Raw genomic sequence first — 16,013 nt, forward strand, 5'->3', positions numbered from 1 at the left:
ATTTGAACCCCATCAAATATGGTGCAGTAATTATGGAAAATGTGTATTAAGTGTCTTATGATGTGTCTCCCGGCCTCGAAGCTACACTCATGTGTGAAGCTCAGCCCGAGTGTCTAGAAATCGGCCTGGAGCGTGGCGGTGGCTGGGTTGTGGAAGTAGTGGAGGTAGGCCAATGAAGTATTTATCTAGCTCCAGTAGGGTGGGTCGTCTGGGTGTGATCTCTGGGGTGCCAGAGATTGGGGATAGGAGTCAGAGGATCTCTGTTTCCGGGTCCTGTAGAGCCTGGAATCCAAGGTCACAAAATTCTGCTTTACCTGTCTCTATGGGGCTTTACTCATGCGTGAGGCTCGACCTGAGCATCTGGAAAGTGGCCTGGAGCATGGAAGAGGCTGGGTAGTAGAGGTCATATCATATTATAGGTTTTAAATAACATAAATAACATTCTTGATCCCATGTTTGCTAAATAAACATCTTTTCTGAGATATACAAGGATTTTTTTGTTGAATCACCATTAATTACAAAGTTACAAAATTATTCATGATTGGGTTTCAGGCATACAATATTCCAACACTACTCCCCTCTCCAGTGTCCACTCCCTTCACGAATGTCCAAAGTTTCAGTCCAGTCCCCAGCCTGATTCTATTGCAGGCACTATTCCCTTTTTCCCCTTTAGGCATTGTAGTTTACAATAATGTTACCATTAGGGTGTCATGCATATCATATTCCTTCCTTTCACTACCCTTTCCTCATCCAGAGTGACCACTTCCCTCTATCATTGTCTTACTGGTCTCTTGCCTGACCTTCCTCCCTCACACATCCACCCAATGGCAAGTTCTCGTGCTCATCATTTCTATTGATGCCCGACATGAGTTACATATACCCCTTTTGTGTTCCTTTATATTTGCATATGAATGCAGTCATCCTGTGTCTGTTCCTTTGATATATATGATGATTTATGTCCAGGTGTAACAAATTTCTCTTGGAAGCCATACCTGTACAAAATCAATGTGAGATAACACCATTTGGGAGGTCTCTTTTTCTTGGTTATGCTTCTTCATTTCTTCTAAACTGATCTCATGACTTGTCAAGTCAGACTGGATTTTCTGTTGGAAGGATAGCATTATCAGTCAGCATGCTCCGCAAACTTTGGTGAAGAAAAACTCACTTTCCTAGAAAATTTACAAACTACAAGCTGTAATGCACTCTTTTAAAATAACAATAGACATTCTTACTTATCAAACATTATCAAAAATGAAATGACTTATCCCATTCCTCTTGAGATGAAGAAAAGAGATTATCCTTTTGATTCAGTGATAGAATATTGTGCTCCGCAATTTAGAATTAATGATTTTAAAATATTATATACTTGTGAACTTCAGACTTGTGAGCTTGCTTTTCTGAATGGAAAAATTATAGGAATGCTGATAATTGCAAGACCTCTGGTTTCAGGAAACTCCCTTTACTTACTGGAAATAACTGTGCCCAACTTCCCTTGATGTAAATGTCCTAGCCCAACATCCCTGCTGTACTTGATGCAATGTTGTAAGCCCAACACTATTGGGGTACTGTCTCATGAGCCACATATCTATAAGCCACATACCCCAAATGCTCTATACAACTACTCTTTTTTTTCAAATTTTATTTTATTTTATTTTATTTTTTTTAAATTTTTTTATTGAGTCACCATGTGGAAAGTTACAAAGTTTTCAGGTTTAAATCTCAGTTATACAATGCTCGAATACCCATCCCTTCACCAGTGCTCATATTCCACCACCAAGAATCCCAGTATAGCTCCACCCCGCCCCCCACACCCCTAACCCCCCACGCCCCAGCCCCCCCATCCTTAGCCCCCCACCCCCGCCTGTTATACAACTACTCTTAAGCACCTCGTTAGGTTATCAGGGTAACTCGCTTCCTGTTTCAGCTCACTGGTCTGGCCCACCCATGTGAATAAACTGTGTTCCCCTGCCATAGGACTCTGTCTTGATTAAGCATACTTTGGTTACAACAACATCAAATTAAATATCATTTTCAGGAGGAATATCTGCTTAGATCCTAATGTGTGAAATTCTGTTTCATCTCAAGTTTGAACTTGGTGAACCTAAAAAATATGCCACCTGTGGTAGGAAAAAGATATAGTGAGAAAGCTCCATGTACACCAATACACTTCAATAATGATCTATTTTTCTTTATTATTTTGGAGGGTGGAGTTGAAGAAAGTTGATGGTGTTCAGGGCTTTCTGCTTGCTTTGTGCTCAAGGACCACACCAGCTGGTGTCAGAGGTGATACCAGCAGGGATCGAACCAGGATGGGGCACATGCATGGCAAGCACCTCCATACTAGCTCTCTGACCCTCAATAGTGTTCTTAATGCTGTCATTCTGTGAACTACTTCAGTTATGGGCTGGAGCGATAGCACAGTGGTAGGGTGTTCGCTTTCACACAGGCGACCCGTGTTCGATTCCTCCGCCCCTCTCAGAGAGCCAGGCAAGGTACCGAGAGTATCTCGCCCACACGGTAGAGCCTGACAAGCTACCCGTGGCATATTTGATATGTCAAAAACACTAACAATAAGTCCCACAATGAGAGACGTTACTGGTGCCCGCTTGAGTAACTCGATGAGCAATGGGATGACTGTGACAGTGACTTCAGTTATATTTCAGGGAAACTAATGATTTAGGAAAAGGAGGTGAACATCAACTGGAATGCTTTTCCTCTGACACTTTGATTTTTAAATAACTATAAATTATTTCTAACGATTCTATATTGAGCATTGATGTTTTTCACATGTTTTCTTCAAAGGTCTATTTGGATAAGACAAGGGCAAGTCTAGTCAGTTTGTGATAAGCAAAATCCCAAAGTATGTGGAAAGAACAATAATAAATGCACTTATTTCTCTCTGTCAGATAGAGCAAAATGCAGCTTGTGGGTCAGATTATTCTAAGAGAAAATTCAGCCATATTATCATAAGCTAGAAAAGATAAAATGTATTAACTTTTGCCATAGTAGCCATAACATATTCATGCAAAAATTTTATAATGCATATTAGTCACAACCAAATTTACACCAACTGGAACAATTCTATATTACTAGATAATACCAGTTTACTGAGCAGTCACTGCAGAAACCTATAGTCCTGCAATGAATAGTGACAATTAATTCTAAATTAGTTATAAATAGTGACAGTGGTCATAATGAGATGTGGATTAAGTATTGAAGTATTTATTTATAATAAAAGGTTATTAATGTATAGATAAACCTTAAGATTTTCGCTTAGCATATCTAACAATTATAAAGGCAAAATATCATGATTTGCTTAAATATCTTTTAAAAAATTCTGGTTTAAAATTTTAAAAAAAGAGCCAAGACTTATATAAATGAACTGTTATCTCTTAAAAAAAGTATTGCTGTATCATAACTTAGCATCATAAATAGAGGTAATATTCTTGAACCACAGAATTGAGAATCATGTAAGTAAAACATATTATTTATAGTTATAAATGCTAAAATTTTAATAAAATCTATAACATTTAATGGAAATATATAAGTTTCAGTGATATTAATACAGGGCAAATCAGCACATTTCATATGAAAAGTGATGGTTTGGGGACCACACCAAGTGGTCCTTGAGGATTATTTCTGGCTCTGAGTGGAGGAGTGAATCCTGGAGGCCATAATGTGGTAGCAGGAATCTGAAGGGCTAGCCATCTATAAGGCAAGAATCTTACCTCCCATACTATCTCTCCAGTAAAACAATGGTAATGTGTAAGTAGAGCATCCAAAAATTTATAAGAATTTCTGAAAGCATGACCCTGGAACTTAACCAGAGGATGCCACAACCATGGACAATGCTTGTGCCCATTAAGTAATCAGATTATTTTTCAGAACTGACAGGACAAAGCCTGGTCACAGTATAGGGTGTTTGGAACTGCTTTGCATATCCTAGGTGATTAGCCTTGTAACATTTCAAGACCTCAGTTTCAACTGCCAAATGCCAAAGATCCATGAAAGGAGAGAGAAGGAAAAGGCAGATGTGCACCAAAAGTTATTTGAAACACAGATGTTGATGGCTCTCAGTCATAGAACACAGTAGATGGCATTTTTAAAAGCTGACTGCCAGAATGGTTCCCTGAGCACCTGCTTCTCCAAATACACTTCAACAAATAGATGTTATTTTCTTACTCTTTTAAACCTAGGTTAGCCTACTGACTACTACATTCAGTAAAACAGGTCAAAAGTGCTGATCTGCCCGCAATGGGCAGAAGACTTAATTCGGCTATTGACGGCCACTTTAGTGAAACATTTACACTTGGTGTCACCAGTGGGGGCTGCAGAGATTGGACAGTGAGCAGACCACTTGTCTTGCATACAGCCAACTTGGATTTAATTCCTGGTATCGCATATGTTCCCCAAGCCCCATCAAAATTGATGTCTGAATGGAGAGTCAGGAGTGAGCCCTGAGCAATGCCAGGTGTGCCCTGCCCCCTCTTCCCACCCCCGAAGGGAAAAGGAAAAAAGAAAGTAAAAGAATACGAGTGAGAGACTTTTTTTTTTTAGAAAAGCCAAAAGAAATAAGTAGAAATGTGTGTATATTAGCTGATTTATGAACATTACAGCCGGGACAGACTTGGGGGCTGCTCAGAGCAGAAAGACTTCCATTTCTTCATAGAAGGGAGTGGAGCCCATAATATTTGAACACACTTTATGGTCATGAGAAAGAAATAAAAGGAAAAAGTAATTTTTTTGTAAAATGTAAATAATAACGGGCAAGGGGCCAGAGAATATGGCAAAAAGGCATGAATGAGCCTTTGCTGATAGATGAAAACTAGACTTCTGATAGGAAACATATGGAATATATTTGGGGGTTGGTTCTGTGGGTGGGGCTTGGGGGCAACACCTGGCAGTGCTCAGGGTTCTATCCTGGCCCTGTACTCAAGGATCGCTCCTGGTGGGACTTGGAAGGCTCGTTGGACTCCTCGGGATTGAGCTAGGGCCACTGCGTGCAAGGCAAGTGCCTTAGCCTCTGTCTGCACTATCCCTCCAGCACCAACACAGTGTGGTGTACACAGATGATGCTTTGGACAGCTGCACCTCTGGAAGTTACCTAATAATTATAAATTAGTGTTTCTTTCATATGAAACTAATAGCAAATAGGGTAAAGAACAAAGTTTAATAAACAAGGTCTGTGCCCAACACTGAGTTTTCCTTTGTAAGAACAAAACTTATGTCCCTTTTCTTTTAACAATGGGTTTGGCAGATGGACCAGAGCACATAAAAAAATAAATCTCTAAAGCAGAAATCTACATACTATAACAGAAAATAAAATGCTTTGAAATAAAAGGGAAGGAAAATATCAAGCTCTACTATGAGTTCTGATTTAAAAAAACAATTAGTAAAGGACAATATTTAAGGTATTTAAGGTGCATGTAGCTGGAAGAGTTTCTGGGGTGGTAGAGCATAGGACCACAGGCTGACTGGCTATCTCTGAGGGAGATAGCACAGGGGTGAAGCCACATACTTACATGCTGTCCAAACTGGCAATATATGCTCCTGCAAGTATCACCGGGTGATGCTCTGGAAAATGCAGGACCTCACTCTCAAGGGCCTCCCCCTCCCCCAGCTTCGCTGGGCTGTCCCAGGTCACCCCAGCACTCCAGGGCTTGAGCAGCACTACATCCTCCAGCCTTGCATTGAAATGCTACCCTGGCTGGTTGAGACTCTGCAGAAGGGGGCCCCCAGGCCTCCTAAACACAACTTCCGAGAACTCTCCCCTTTGGAAAAACAAAAAAAGAAAATAGTCTCTCATTTCAGGGTGTAGGAACCACAGGAACCAGATTAGGTTTGGAGCATATAGAGTACCCATGCATAGTTTCCTTAAAAATAAGTTTCCTGGGGCTGAAGCGATAGCACAGCGGGTAGGGCATTTGCCTTGCACTCGACCGACACGGGTTTGATTCCCAGTATCCCATATGGTCCCCTGAGCACCGCCAGGAGTAATTCCTGAGTGCAGAGCCAGAAGGAACCCCTGTGCATTGTTAGGTGTCACCCAAAAAGCAAAAAAAGAAGTTTTCTTCTCGTTGCAGTAATATATATCCAATGTGAAAGTTTAATGTACCTACGTCCCCACGAAGTGCCATAAACCCTCCACCGCAGCCATTCCACTCCCTGGCATGCATGCACAGTCTTTGGAAGCAATGAGTAGATGCGGAAAGAGTAGAATTACGAGAGCGGGAATTACTGTGAAGCTAAAGTTCTTTACAGGTCAGGGTCATTTGCTTGCAAAAGATTCTTTGTAAGGGGTCACACAATTTTCCTCCTTTGATTGTATAACTGTATATTTCCATTAAGAGACAACTACTTGACTCCACAAAATTACTGCTATATATATATATGCTGAAAATAAAGGATAAACATGTATCTCTAGGATAGAAATTAAACAACCTTTATTTTAATATACATTGTGATATGTAAGTTGGATATGGTTCTTTGCTCAAATTACTTTTTTTGCTCTTCTGAACAGAGTGACGCAATTAGATCTGTGGAAAACTATAATATGCTTAATAAATATATTTAGTTATGGCTATTTCATTCATTATTAAAATTATAAATTAAAATCAGATATATGTGTCCATTCAATTCTATTTTGAGATTAGTTAACTTTTATTGAAAACTTTTCAATATCATTTATTATTATTGTTCACTGATAATTCAAATCATTAAACATGTGTGTAACTTTACTTTAGACAGACTTATTGTGGGACTGATAAGAAATTTGGTTTCAATAAGAGTTGAATGAAAAGTCATCACTTAAAAATCCTCCTAATAAAAAATAAATCCTCCCTGGCATTATAATTAAATAAATAATATTGTAGGTACAAAACATTAAAAAGGAAAGTTTAATCTGCAGGAAATAATGTATATACTTTTATCCCAGATTTGGAATAGAAGTTAAAGATCTAAAGGCATACAAATTGAGTTCAGTTTTTACTCAAGATATACATCAAGTAGGAGAAAACTGATATTTTGAAATTGTCAGCTTAGCTTCATACAAAACTATCAAGGGAAAGAAAATAGGAAAAAAAGTTGTAAGTCAACATTACTTCTTTAGAACACCCATATAATTTTCAACGAAGTTTTCAATCCATTCCCTTTCATTACAGAGTCATTATTTTTTGGCCCATAAAAAGTGAATATAGAGGGACTGGAGTGATAGCACAGCAGGTAGGGCATTTGCCTTGCACGCGACCGACCCAGGTTTGATCTCCAGCATCCAATATGGCCCCCTGAGCACCACCAGGAGCAATTCCTGAGTGCAAAGCCAGGAGGAACCCCTGTGCATCACCAGGTGTGACCCAAAAAGAAACAAAAAGAGATATATTTGACAATACAGTATTTGCATGGATAATTATCACAACCTATTGAAAATAAGATTTAACAATAGAAATAGAAAGAACTGTCTATTAAACATGGTCCAGGTCTGGGACTGGAGAGATAATACAGCAGGTAAGCCACTTGCCTTGCAAATATCTGACTCAGCTTCAATCCCTAGCACCCCAAACGTTGCCCCAAGAACCACCACGAGTGATCACTGATCATAGAGCCAGAGGTGATCCCTGAGTACTGCTGGGTATAGCTCATTCCCTCCGAAATAAAACAAAATAAAGATGCTAGAGGTCAAATTATGGAGATTAAAAGCAAATCAAACATTAATAATGTTTCTAATATAGCACTGCACAATTGAGTAGTGAAGCAGAGAATTTTATCATGATTTACCTCATCAGACCATTCTCATACATCAAATTAAGCACAGAAAATGGCAAGAACAATGAAGCTGTAGCTGTCTAAAGTATTTAATGGAATAAAAGAAACTTAATGTCAATTCATTATTGGCATTTTTGTGTCAAATACAGAGAAATTTCTGCAAACATAACTAAAATATTTCAGGAAAAAATGTACTAGATGTCATGCTAAGACTTATAAATGGAGAAATGTAATACAGCTAGACTATAATTTTTAAACAGGCAGTGACTTTGAAATTGTGACCTTAAGGAAATTACCACATGTTAAGTGAAGAAAATGCACTAATGAAATTTGGATAGTGTGTATATGAAAATGATGAAATTAATGTTCCCAGCGTGATGTTTATTTATAGTGATATACACTAGAAACTTTTATATTGTTGTAACACAATGCTATATCAATAAAACCTTTACAAATAAGTTAAAAAATGAAATAAAAAGTGACAAACATAAACTACGTAATTAGATAGGAAAATAATTTGCAAGTTTCAGACTCTAAAAAATCATGAAGAAAAAATAAATTTTCACTTCTTATTACTCTCTGGAAAAAATCTTCTAACAGACAAGATAGAAATTATATTTACTATAAATTTAGTTTTGTCAAATGTAGAAATTTTTATATTTATCAGAAATATGCAATAGCTGAAAGAGTTTTCAGAATCATATAATTTGCACACGTGCTCTTGGCAGTTTTCTGGTCTTTGAGACATGTTAACATTAAGAATCGCTGAATTATATTATTAATTGCCTTCATTCAATCAAAAATACTTTGGGGAATCCATATATCAGGAACTTCAAGAAATAAATTGATGAACATCATTTTCCATTCTCCCTTCCACTACTTTGATAGAAATGGGAAAGAGGAGTGGGATAAAGAAATAAACTAATTCATTGCTTCCCAAACACTGACATTTGACATAGGAGTATATATATATATATTCTAGTATATATATTGATTTCTGAAAAAATAATTTATATAATTTATTATGTTTAGTTACATTCTTAATTCTGAAAACAATAAATCAAGGAAAAATATATATCCAGAAAATACTATAACAGAGACATCCTTGCAAAAACATGAAATAATATTTTTAAAGTAAAATAAACACTGTATGGAATCATTTCTGGTAATATACCTGAGGAATGAGTTAATTCATACTGATAATAATGACAATTATAGCAGTGAAATAAATGACTATCTTATCAATATTTTACAAACTGACTTTTAAGAGAGTATTTGAATAGGCTTATGTGGTAACTGGGGGTAGGAAAGTTACTGCGTAGTGCTTTAATTTAAAAAAAGTGAAAAAAAAAGAAAAAGAAAAAACAATGGGCCATAGAGACAGTACAAAGTTAAGGCAATTGCCTTGTATGTAGCCACCCACTGTTAGGTTCCTGGACAATACATATGGTCCCTGAGCACTGACAGATATGATCCCTCTAAAATAAAACAAGTAAAGCCATGGGTGCCTTTATGACAAGTGATATATGAGTGTACATTTTATACCAGTAATTAGTTTTGAATTACCCACTTGTAAAAGATAACAGTGATATAGGCTGAATCTGATTTGCCCCAAAGAAATCTGGTCGTGAAGAATCTTCACAGTAATGGTAGTATTATGCTACCTGGTTCAAAGGAATGCTTAGAACTTATTAAGAAATTATTTTTTACAATAGGACATTATATGTGCAAAATTAAGATGTTTACCATTGTGTTTATAAAATGAAAAACGTCCATTCCTTTGGCATAAGACATGGTAGAAGGATGTAACCGTTTGTGAATTTTTCAAAGTACAATCAATGTCTTATGTTCTATTTTTTTGCTTCTTCTGCAACTCTTCCATGTGATTAGTTCCTGGACTATTACATATGTCAAGGTGGTTCCGGAGAGAGTACTACAAAGGGTTAGGTGCTTGCTTTGCATGATATTGGTGGACTCCCCAATACCACACAGGATTCCCTAAGTACTGCTAGGATTAACCCCTGTGCACGGAGCCAAAAGTAAGCTTGAAGCACAGCCATATTGTGACCTCAAAACAATACCAAAGTAAAATACATTATCAATTGGGGAATAGTCTGTTTTATATAGTAATACACAGAGGCAAGACTACAAGATTAGAATAAATTTGATCATATTTTCTTCATGTTTATCATAATATCTACTTCACTGGTGAAAATAAAAGAAGTATTTCTGTTGGCTATGAAGTTCCACATTGAAACCCAAACCTCTAAGTGCTCCACTTTTCTCTTCCTTATCATGACAGAAATCCGGCAAGGATTCCTTTATATGGACTTATATGATCTAATTCATAAATCAGTCAAATAGGCTGTAAAGTTAGATGGCTCCAAGTCACTTGACAATCGAATGTACCTACTTATACTATAAAAGAATTTTATTCCACAATGAAATAAAACAAGAAACTGGATCTGACAGACCAAAACCTTTACTTTTACATCTTTATAATTTGTGTACCACTGACTCTGAATTTGAAGTGTTTGCATTTATATATAGCCAGATATATTTAATATGAATAAGAAGACTTAGCTTCTGTCAACAACCAGAATTATCAATTACTCTGACGTGAAATGAATACATGCCAGTGATTTGAACAGCCTTATATAGAAGATTCCTCATTTCTATCCATTAATACTAAATTTTAGCCACATTATCTATTAAACCAAATGATGGATGAAAGTTAACAGTACACTTCTATCTGCAGTGACCCCTGAAAGGACTAAGTGTCCTAGCTTGATGTACAAAACGCAGGCACAAGTTTCAATTTTGATTATGAGCACCTCTATTTTGATGATAATTCACTTGGTTCCTAAATTGCTCTATTTTTACTCTACTCATGCACATATATTGTCTATGAGATTGCAAAAGATTGGATGCAGAATCTGCAGGACAAAAGAAATAGAAGAATTGAACTATTGCAACCACTAGCTGGCAACCTCAGAAACTTCAATGATTATCAAAGAACTGTCCCGTTCTCTTCTAGAAAATATGCCTCATCAGCAGATGAGGTTTAGGGGCATTACAAGAGGTACCAGCCTGGAATGCTCTTGCATGTTAGGTTTTAAAAACCTGGAATCACTGGAAAATGGGCGGTGGGAGGCAAGTTTGAAAAATCCTCACAATTTTAGGCAGTAAAGAGAATTGAGCAGCTATTTAAGACAGAGTAATGGAGTTGGCACTGTTTGGCCCAGCCAAGTTAACTGCATATTTAACATAGGCTTAATAAGAAAAAAACTTACATTCACAAGAATAAAATCAAACCAAATTGATCATTAAGTATCAGTAATAAAACTTCTGTTTGTACAGGGAGGGAGACATACTGCAGTTGTCTTTGCTTGCTTTGCACATGGCTGACCAGGGTCCAATCCTGGCACTGACACACCATATGGTTCCCCGAGCACCACCATGACTGATTCTCAAGCACTTCCAGGAATAAGATCTAAGCACAGAGCTAGGAGTAAGTGATGAGGACTGCTGTTTTTCCCCAAAACAAACAAACAAAAAAGAAATTCTGTTTGTCTAAATCCACTCATTCATATAGGAATAAGGGATCATTCCTCAGCTAGATTTTTCTACCTTCACCTAGTTTCCAAAAAATAGGAGGCAAAGTAAACAACAGCTTTGCTTCCCCTATGACTCCTTCTCATTGCATTTTTTTTTCTCCTTTTACTAAAGCACTGGGCTGGAGCGTTAGCACAGCGGTAGGGCGTTCGCCTTTCACGTGGCTGACCTGTGTTCGATTCTTCCGCCCCTCTCGGAGAGCCTGGCAAGCTACCGAGAGTATCTCACCCACACGGCAGAGCCTGGCAAGCTACCCGTGGCATACTGGATATGCCAAAAACAGTAACAATAAGTCTCACAATGAGAGACTTTACTGGTGCCCGCTTGAACAAACTGATGATTAACAGGATAACAGCGACTCCAGTGATTCCAGTGACTAAAGCACTATGATTTCTAAAAGTATTCATAGTTGAGTTTCAGACATACAATATTGCAGCACTCACCCCATCACCAGCATCAACTTCCCTCCACCCAGGTTCTCAGATTCCCTCCCATATCCTCCCATGCCAGCCTGCCCTCTTGACAGGCACCTTTCTGAGATGCGTTGTTAAAGTTTGTCTCTTGATTTCAGTGTTGGTGACTCTGTGCTTTGGACATTTTGTTCTACCATTCCTTAACACCTCCTTTGTACCTTGATCCCTGGCCTGGCCCCGTTGCTTTTCATCTGCCACTTCGCACCCTCCCCATCACTTTCTCTTTCCTTCTCTCTATAGTCTGGGGCCGAGGGTGATTTGGACATTTCCTGCCTTCAAAACACTTCAGTGAGAATCTTTCCCACATGTGAGGTGAAATTTTTAAAAAATGAATGGAACTGTGTAAAGAGGCTTGGCTAGTAATAAACTCTGCCAAGCTGTTATTCCCCACTCTGACTGCATTCTAGAATAACCAAGGTGGGATTACAAAATATTCCGGTGATGGCGTTTACCCACAGTTTCTGACAAGATTGGTTGGGCATGCATGAATTTTAGGGGCTTGGGAACGTTGTGACTAGAGTCAGGGTGAGGAAACAAATTTGCTGCAAATTTACTTTCTTTGGGAAAATGCAAACATCAGCATGGATATGCATGCCTTTGTTTTTTAACAATTACCAAATTTTAAACTTTTATCAGACTCTTTTGAAATAGTTCTTAAGTTCTACTTCCACACAAAACAAATATTTCCCTATTTTGTTTCCTTTTAATATGTTTTTGCTGATATTTGGATATTTATTTTTGGGTTTTGTTTTTTTTTTAATTTATTTTTTATTGAAACACTGTGAGATACAGTTACAAAGCTTTCATGACCGGGCTTTAGTCATACACTTTTCCGATATCCACCCCTTCACCAGTGTACATTTCTTACTAACAATATTCCCCCCGCACCCCTCCTATAACCATTCTCCAGCCTGCCTCTTAGGCAGGCTCTCTTCTCTCTCTCTCTCTCTCTCTCTCTCTCTCTCTCTCTCTCTCTCTCTCTCTCTCTCTCTCTCTCTCTCTCTCTCTCTCTCTCTCTCTCTCCCATTCCCATTCTCCCTCCCTTCTATTTTGGGCATTATGTTATGGTTTGCAATGGATTGGAGTGATAGCACAACGGGTAGGGCGTTTGTCTTGCACACGGCAGACCTGGTTTTGATTCCTCTGTCCCTCTTCGGAGAGCCCAGCAAGCTACCATGAGTACCTCACCCGCATGGCAGAACCTGGCAAACTACCGATGGTGCATTCGATATGCCAAAAACAGTAACAACACATCTCACAATGAAAACATTACTGGTGACTGTTCAAGCAAATCAATGAACAACGGGACACCAGTATTGCTATGGTTTGCAACACTGATAATTAAAGTCCATCCTGTTTGGTCCTTTACCCACTTCCAGCATACATCTCCCATTCAGAGGCATGGTCTAAAAAAATTATGGTCTAAAAAAATTTTACCTACTTGCTTTATATTTGAATCACTAATATGTTATCTTAATTTTGTATTTGACTAAATAGAATTTTCAATGGCCTATCATAAGGCAGTTAATATTTTGGTCATGCGGTATAAGATTTTGATTTGGCACATTTTTTGAAATGAAATACTTATTAATATTCTGATAATATCGCAAATATAATGCACATATGTGTATACATGTGTGTACATATATGTGTATATGTGTAGATACACACATATATATTATATACCCACACACATCTTGGGGTTACACTCAGCAGTAATCATGGCTTACTCCTGGATCTTAAGTCTGCTTCCTCCTGAAGGACCATATGGGGTACCAGAAATTGATCCTGGATTGGCTGTGCCCAATGTTCTGTACTAACTCTCCAGCCCTAACATCTCCAAGATCATGATAAGATATGCTCTGATGATATATGTAGACTTACTGTCTAAAACGATAAGCATTTCTCTTACAAATGCATGTCATACAATTAAAAAGCAAACTATAATCCTATGTCAAATGAAAGGCTGTTGTTCTGAAATGATAACACATAACTTATTAATACATGTAAGGAAAGAGTGGAAAATTCATTTTATCATTTGGTTATAACTGTAAATATATATGTATGCTTTTATGTATAATAAAACAGCATCTGCCATAAATTTATACACATTGCATATATTTGATTAAGATGGAGAGTCTTTCGTGCTCAAGAACAGAAAACAACCTTAAACGCCAGAACAAAAATAGACTCTATTCACAAACTACAATTTAGTAGCAAAACTTCAAGTGTACCACACGGTGGAGTCAGATATCCACAAATCTCTGTGACCAGGATGTGGCAAAAAAAATCTGAGCACATATTTTAGATGACCAAATACTCTCACTCCATTCATCTTATCCAATTCAGTAGTGGCATCTAAGTATTCAATTCTGAGAAAAGAAAACTAAGCCCACTAATCTTTTCAATAACAATGAACAGTTCTAAGAATGTGAAGGACTTACTGTTTTTTTGTTCTTAATAATACAAAGTACTAAATAAAGCCTCCATCACAAAGACTCTGAGAAGGGAGTCATTTTGTTAGCATTATAAGGGACCCCAATTTCTTACAAGCTGACCTAATGGTTTTTCTTCACAAGCAACATCTCAGCTCTTTACTCATCTTTTTCAAAGTAGTTTCAGATTGACTTAGAAAATACAATCCTCTGAGAATTGGATAACTGTATTTTAGAAAACAACACATTTGATTGTCATTCTAGAGTTTTAAAGAAGAATATATTGGTGAGTTTGGGGAGTCCTGCTATTTCAATATTATATATTACCATTTGGGGGAATTAAGTCAATAATTGATTTGAAACACAGGTATAATTAGCAATGCACGAAAAGGGATTTGAGCATGGTAGTGCATTTAAATCCCATTTCTCAAGTAGATTTGAAGGTCATTAATTTGCTTGTGTGAGGTTATTTGCAAGCTTTTGTTGTAATTCATATTTTATATACTATACTATTTTTTAATTTGATTTAAAAACATAGCATTATGTCATTGAAATCTAGTGTATGATATTCATGTCTATAGAAACCCATATTCATATTTAAATAAAACACTGCAGATTCCATACTCCAACTTTGTGAATACAATGACAATTTTTCTTATAAAAGCTCATTTTTCTAAGGCAATACTAATTTTTCCCTTTATAAAATATACTTTCATTCTACATGCCTCAAAACTCAACTCATGTTTTCAAGTACATATTCCTAACTTCAATATTTAATAATTATACTATTCCAAATTTCCCTTCATTCAATTCAGAAAGTTATGAGCAGTCTTTCATCAAACATTATACCATATTCATGCCACTGTAATATTACAACAGAGGCAGTACGACTCTGCCTTGAGCTCATAACCATGCATTTCTTCTCATCTCAGTAACAATTTCCCATTTCCATAATGCATTTTTATAACATTTTCCTTTAAACTTTTGATGTGACTCAAATTTAATGTCAGAGTACCTTAGCAGAAAACTAAATTTGAAAAAAAAAAAACATCTATTAGGGGTGGGAAACTCCTGCCCATTTATAAAGTATTTTAGAACTACTGTACATTTAAAAATATTCTACCTAGGATTCGATCATAGTAGCAAATGTCCTGCATCTAGGAGCAAATAGCCTGCTCTGAGTTGTATTAACTAGGCCTTAACTCTACACCATATTCTTCGACCCATTCCTCAGATGTAGACAGTATGTGCACACTGATGCTCTTAGTTCACCAACTGACCTGTGCCTTACTGCATGATAGCTGCACGATAACCATGAGCTATCAATCCAACACTTTGGGAGACCATAATCAATTGTACCCCAGGCTTACTCCTGATTCAGTGCTCAGGGATCATTCCTGGAAGTGCTCCGGGCAAAATTTACAGTGCTAGGGATTGAACCAGTGTCAGCTGCATGCAGTACAAGCATCCTACCTACCGAGCTATTCCTTGGTCCTAAATTCAACATTTAACCCTCCAAATGACTTGAAAGGGAAAGCACTGAGGTACCCATCCATCAACTTGTACACAGTTATTGAAATGGGTATATAACCATCTAATGTTCCTTATATCATAAAATACTGTCCTTAGCTATCCTTAGTTATAATTTTCATACGATACACCTACATATAGCTTAATGTTACTTAAAGATAGAAACAGAATTTTAAAAATATTTCCTGAAGTGAAAGCT

At 37.3% G+C, this 16,013-nt stretch overlaps 1 protein-coding gene across 1 annotated transcript in view; it reads right to left on the minus strand.

The window, feature by feature from the left end:
* The window catches only part of DMD (dystrophin), a 2,715,231-nt gene that overhangs the window by 1,402,046 nt on the left and 1,297,172 nt on the right, over window positions 1-16,013 (minus strand). The window contains exon 32 of the mRNA XM_055122927.1: window positions 993-1,103. Coding sequence (XP_054978902.1) covers window positions 993-1,103 — 111 coding nt within the window. The remainder of the gene's footprint in view (window positions 1-992; window positions 1,104-16,013) is intronic.

This window comes from Sorex araneus, chromosome X (genome assembly GCF_027595985.1).
Source record: "Sorex araneus isolate mSorAra2 chromosome X, mSorAra2.pri, whole genome shotgun sequence".
Classification (NCBI taxonomy): domain Eukaryota; kingdom Metazoa; phylum Chordata; class Mammalia; order Eulipotyphla; family Soricidae; genus Sorex; species Sorex araneus.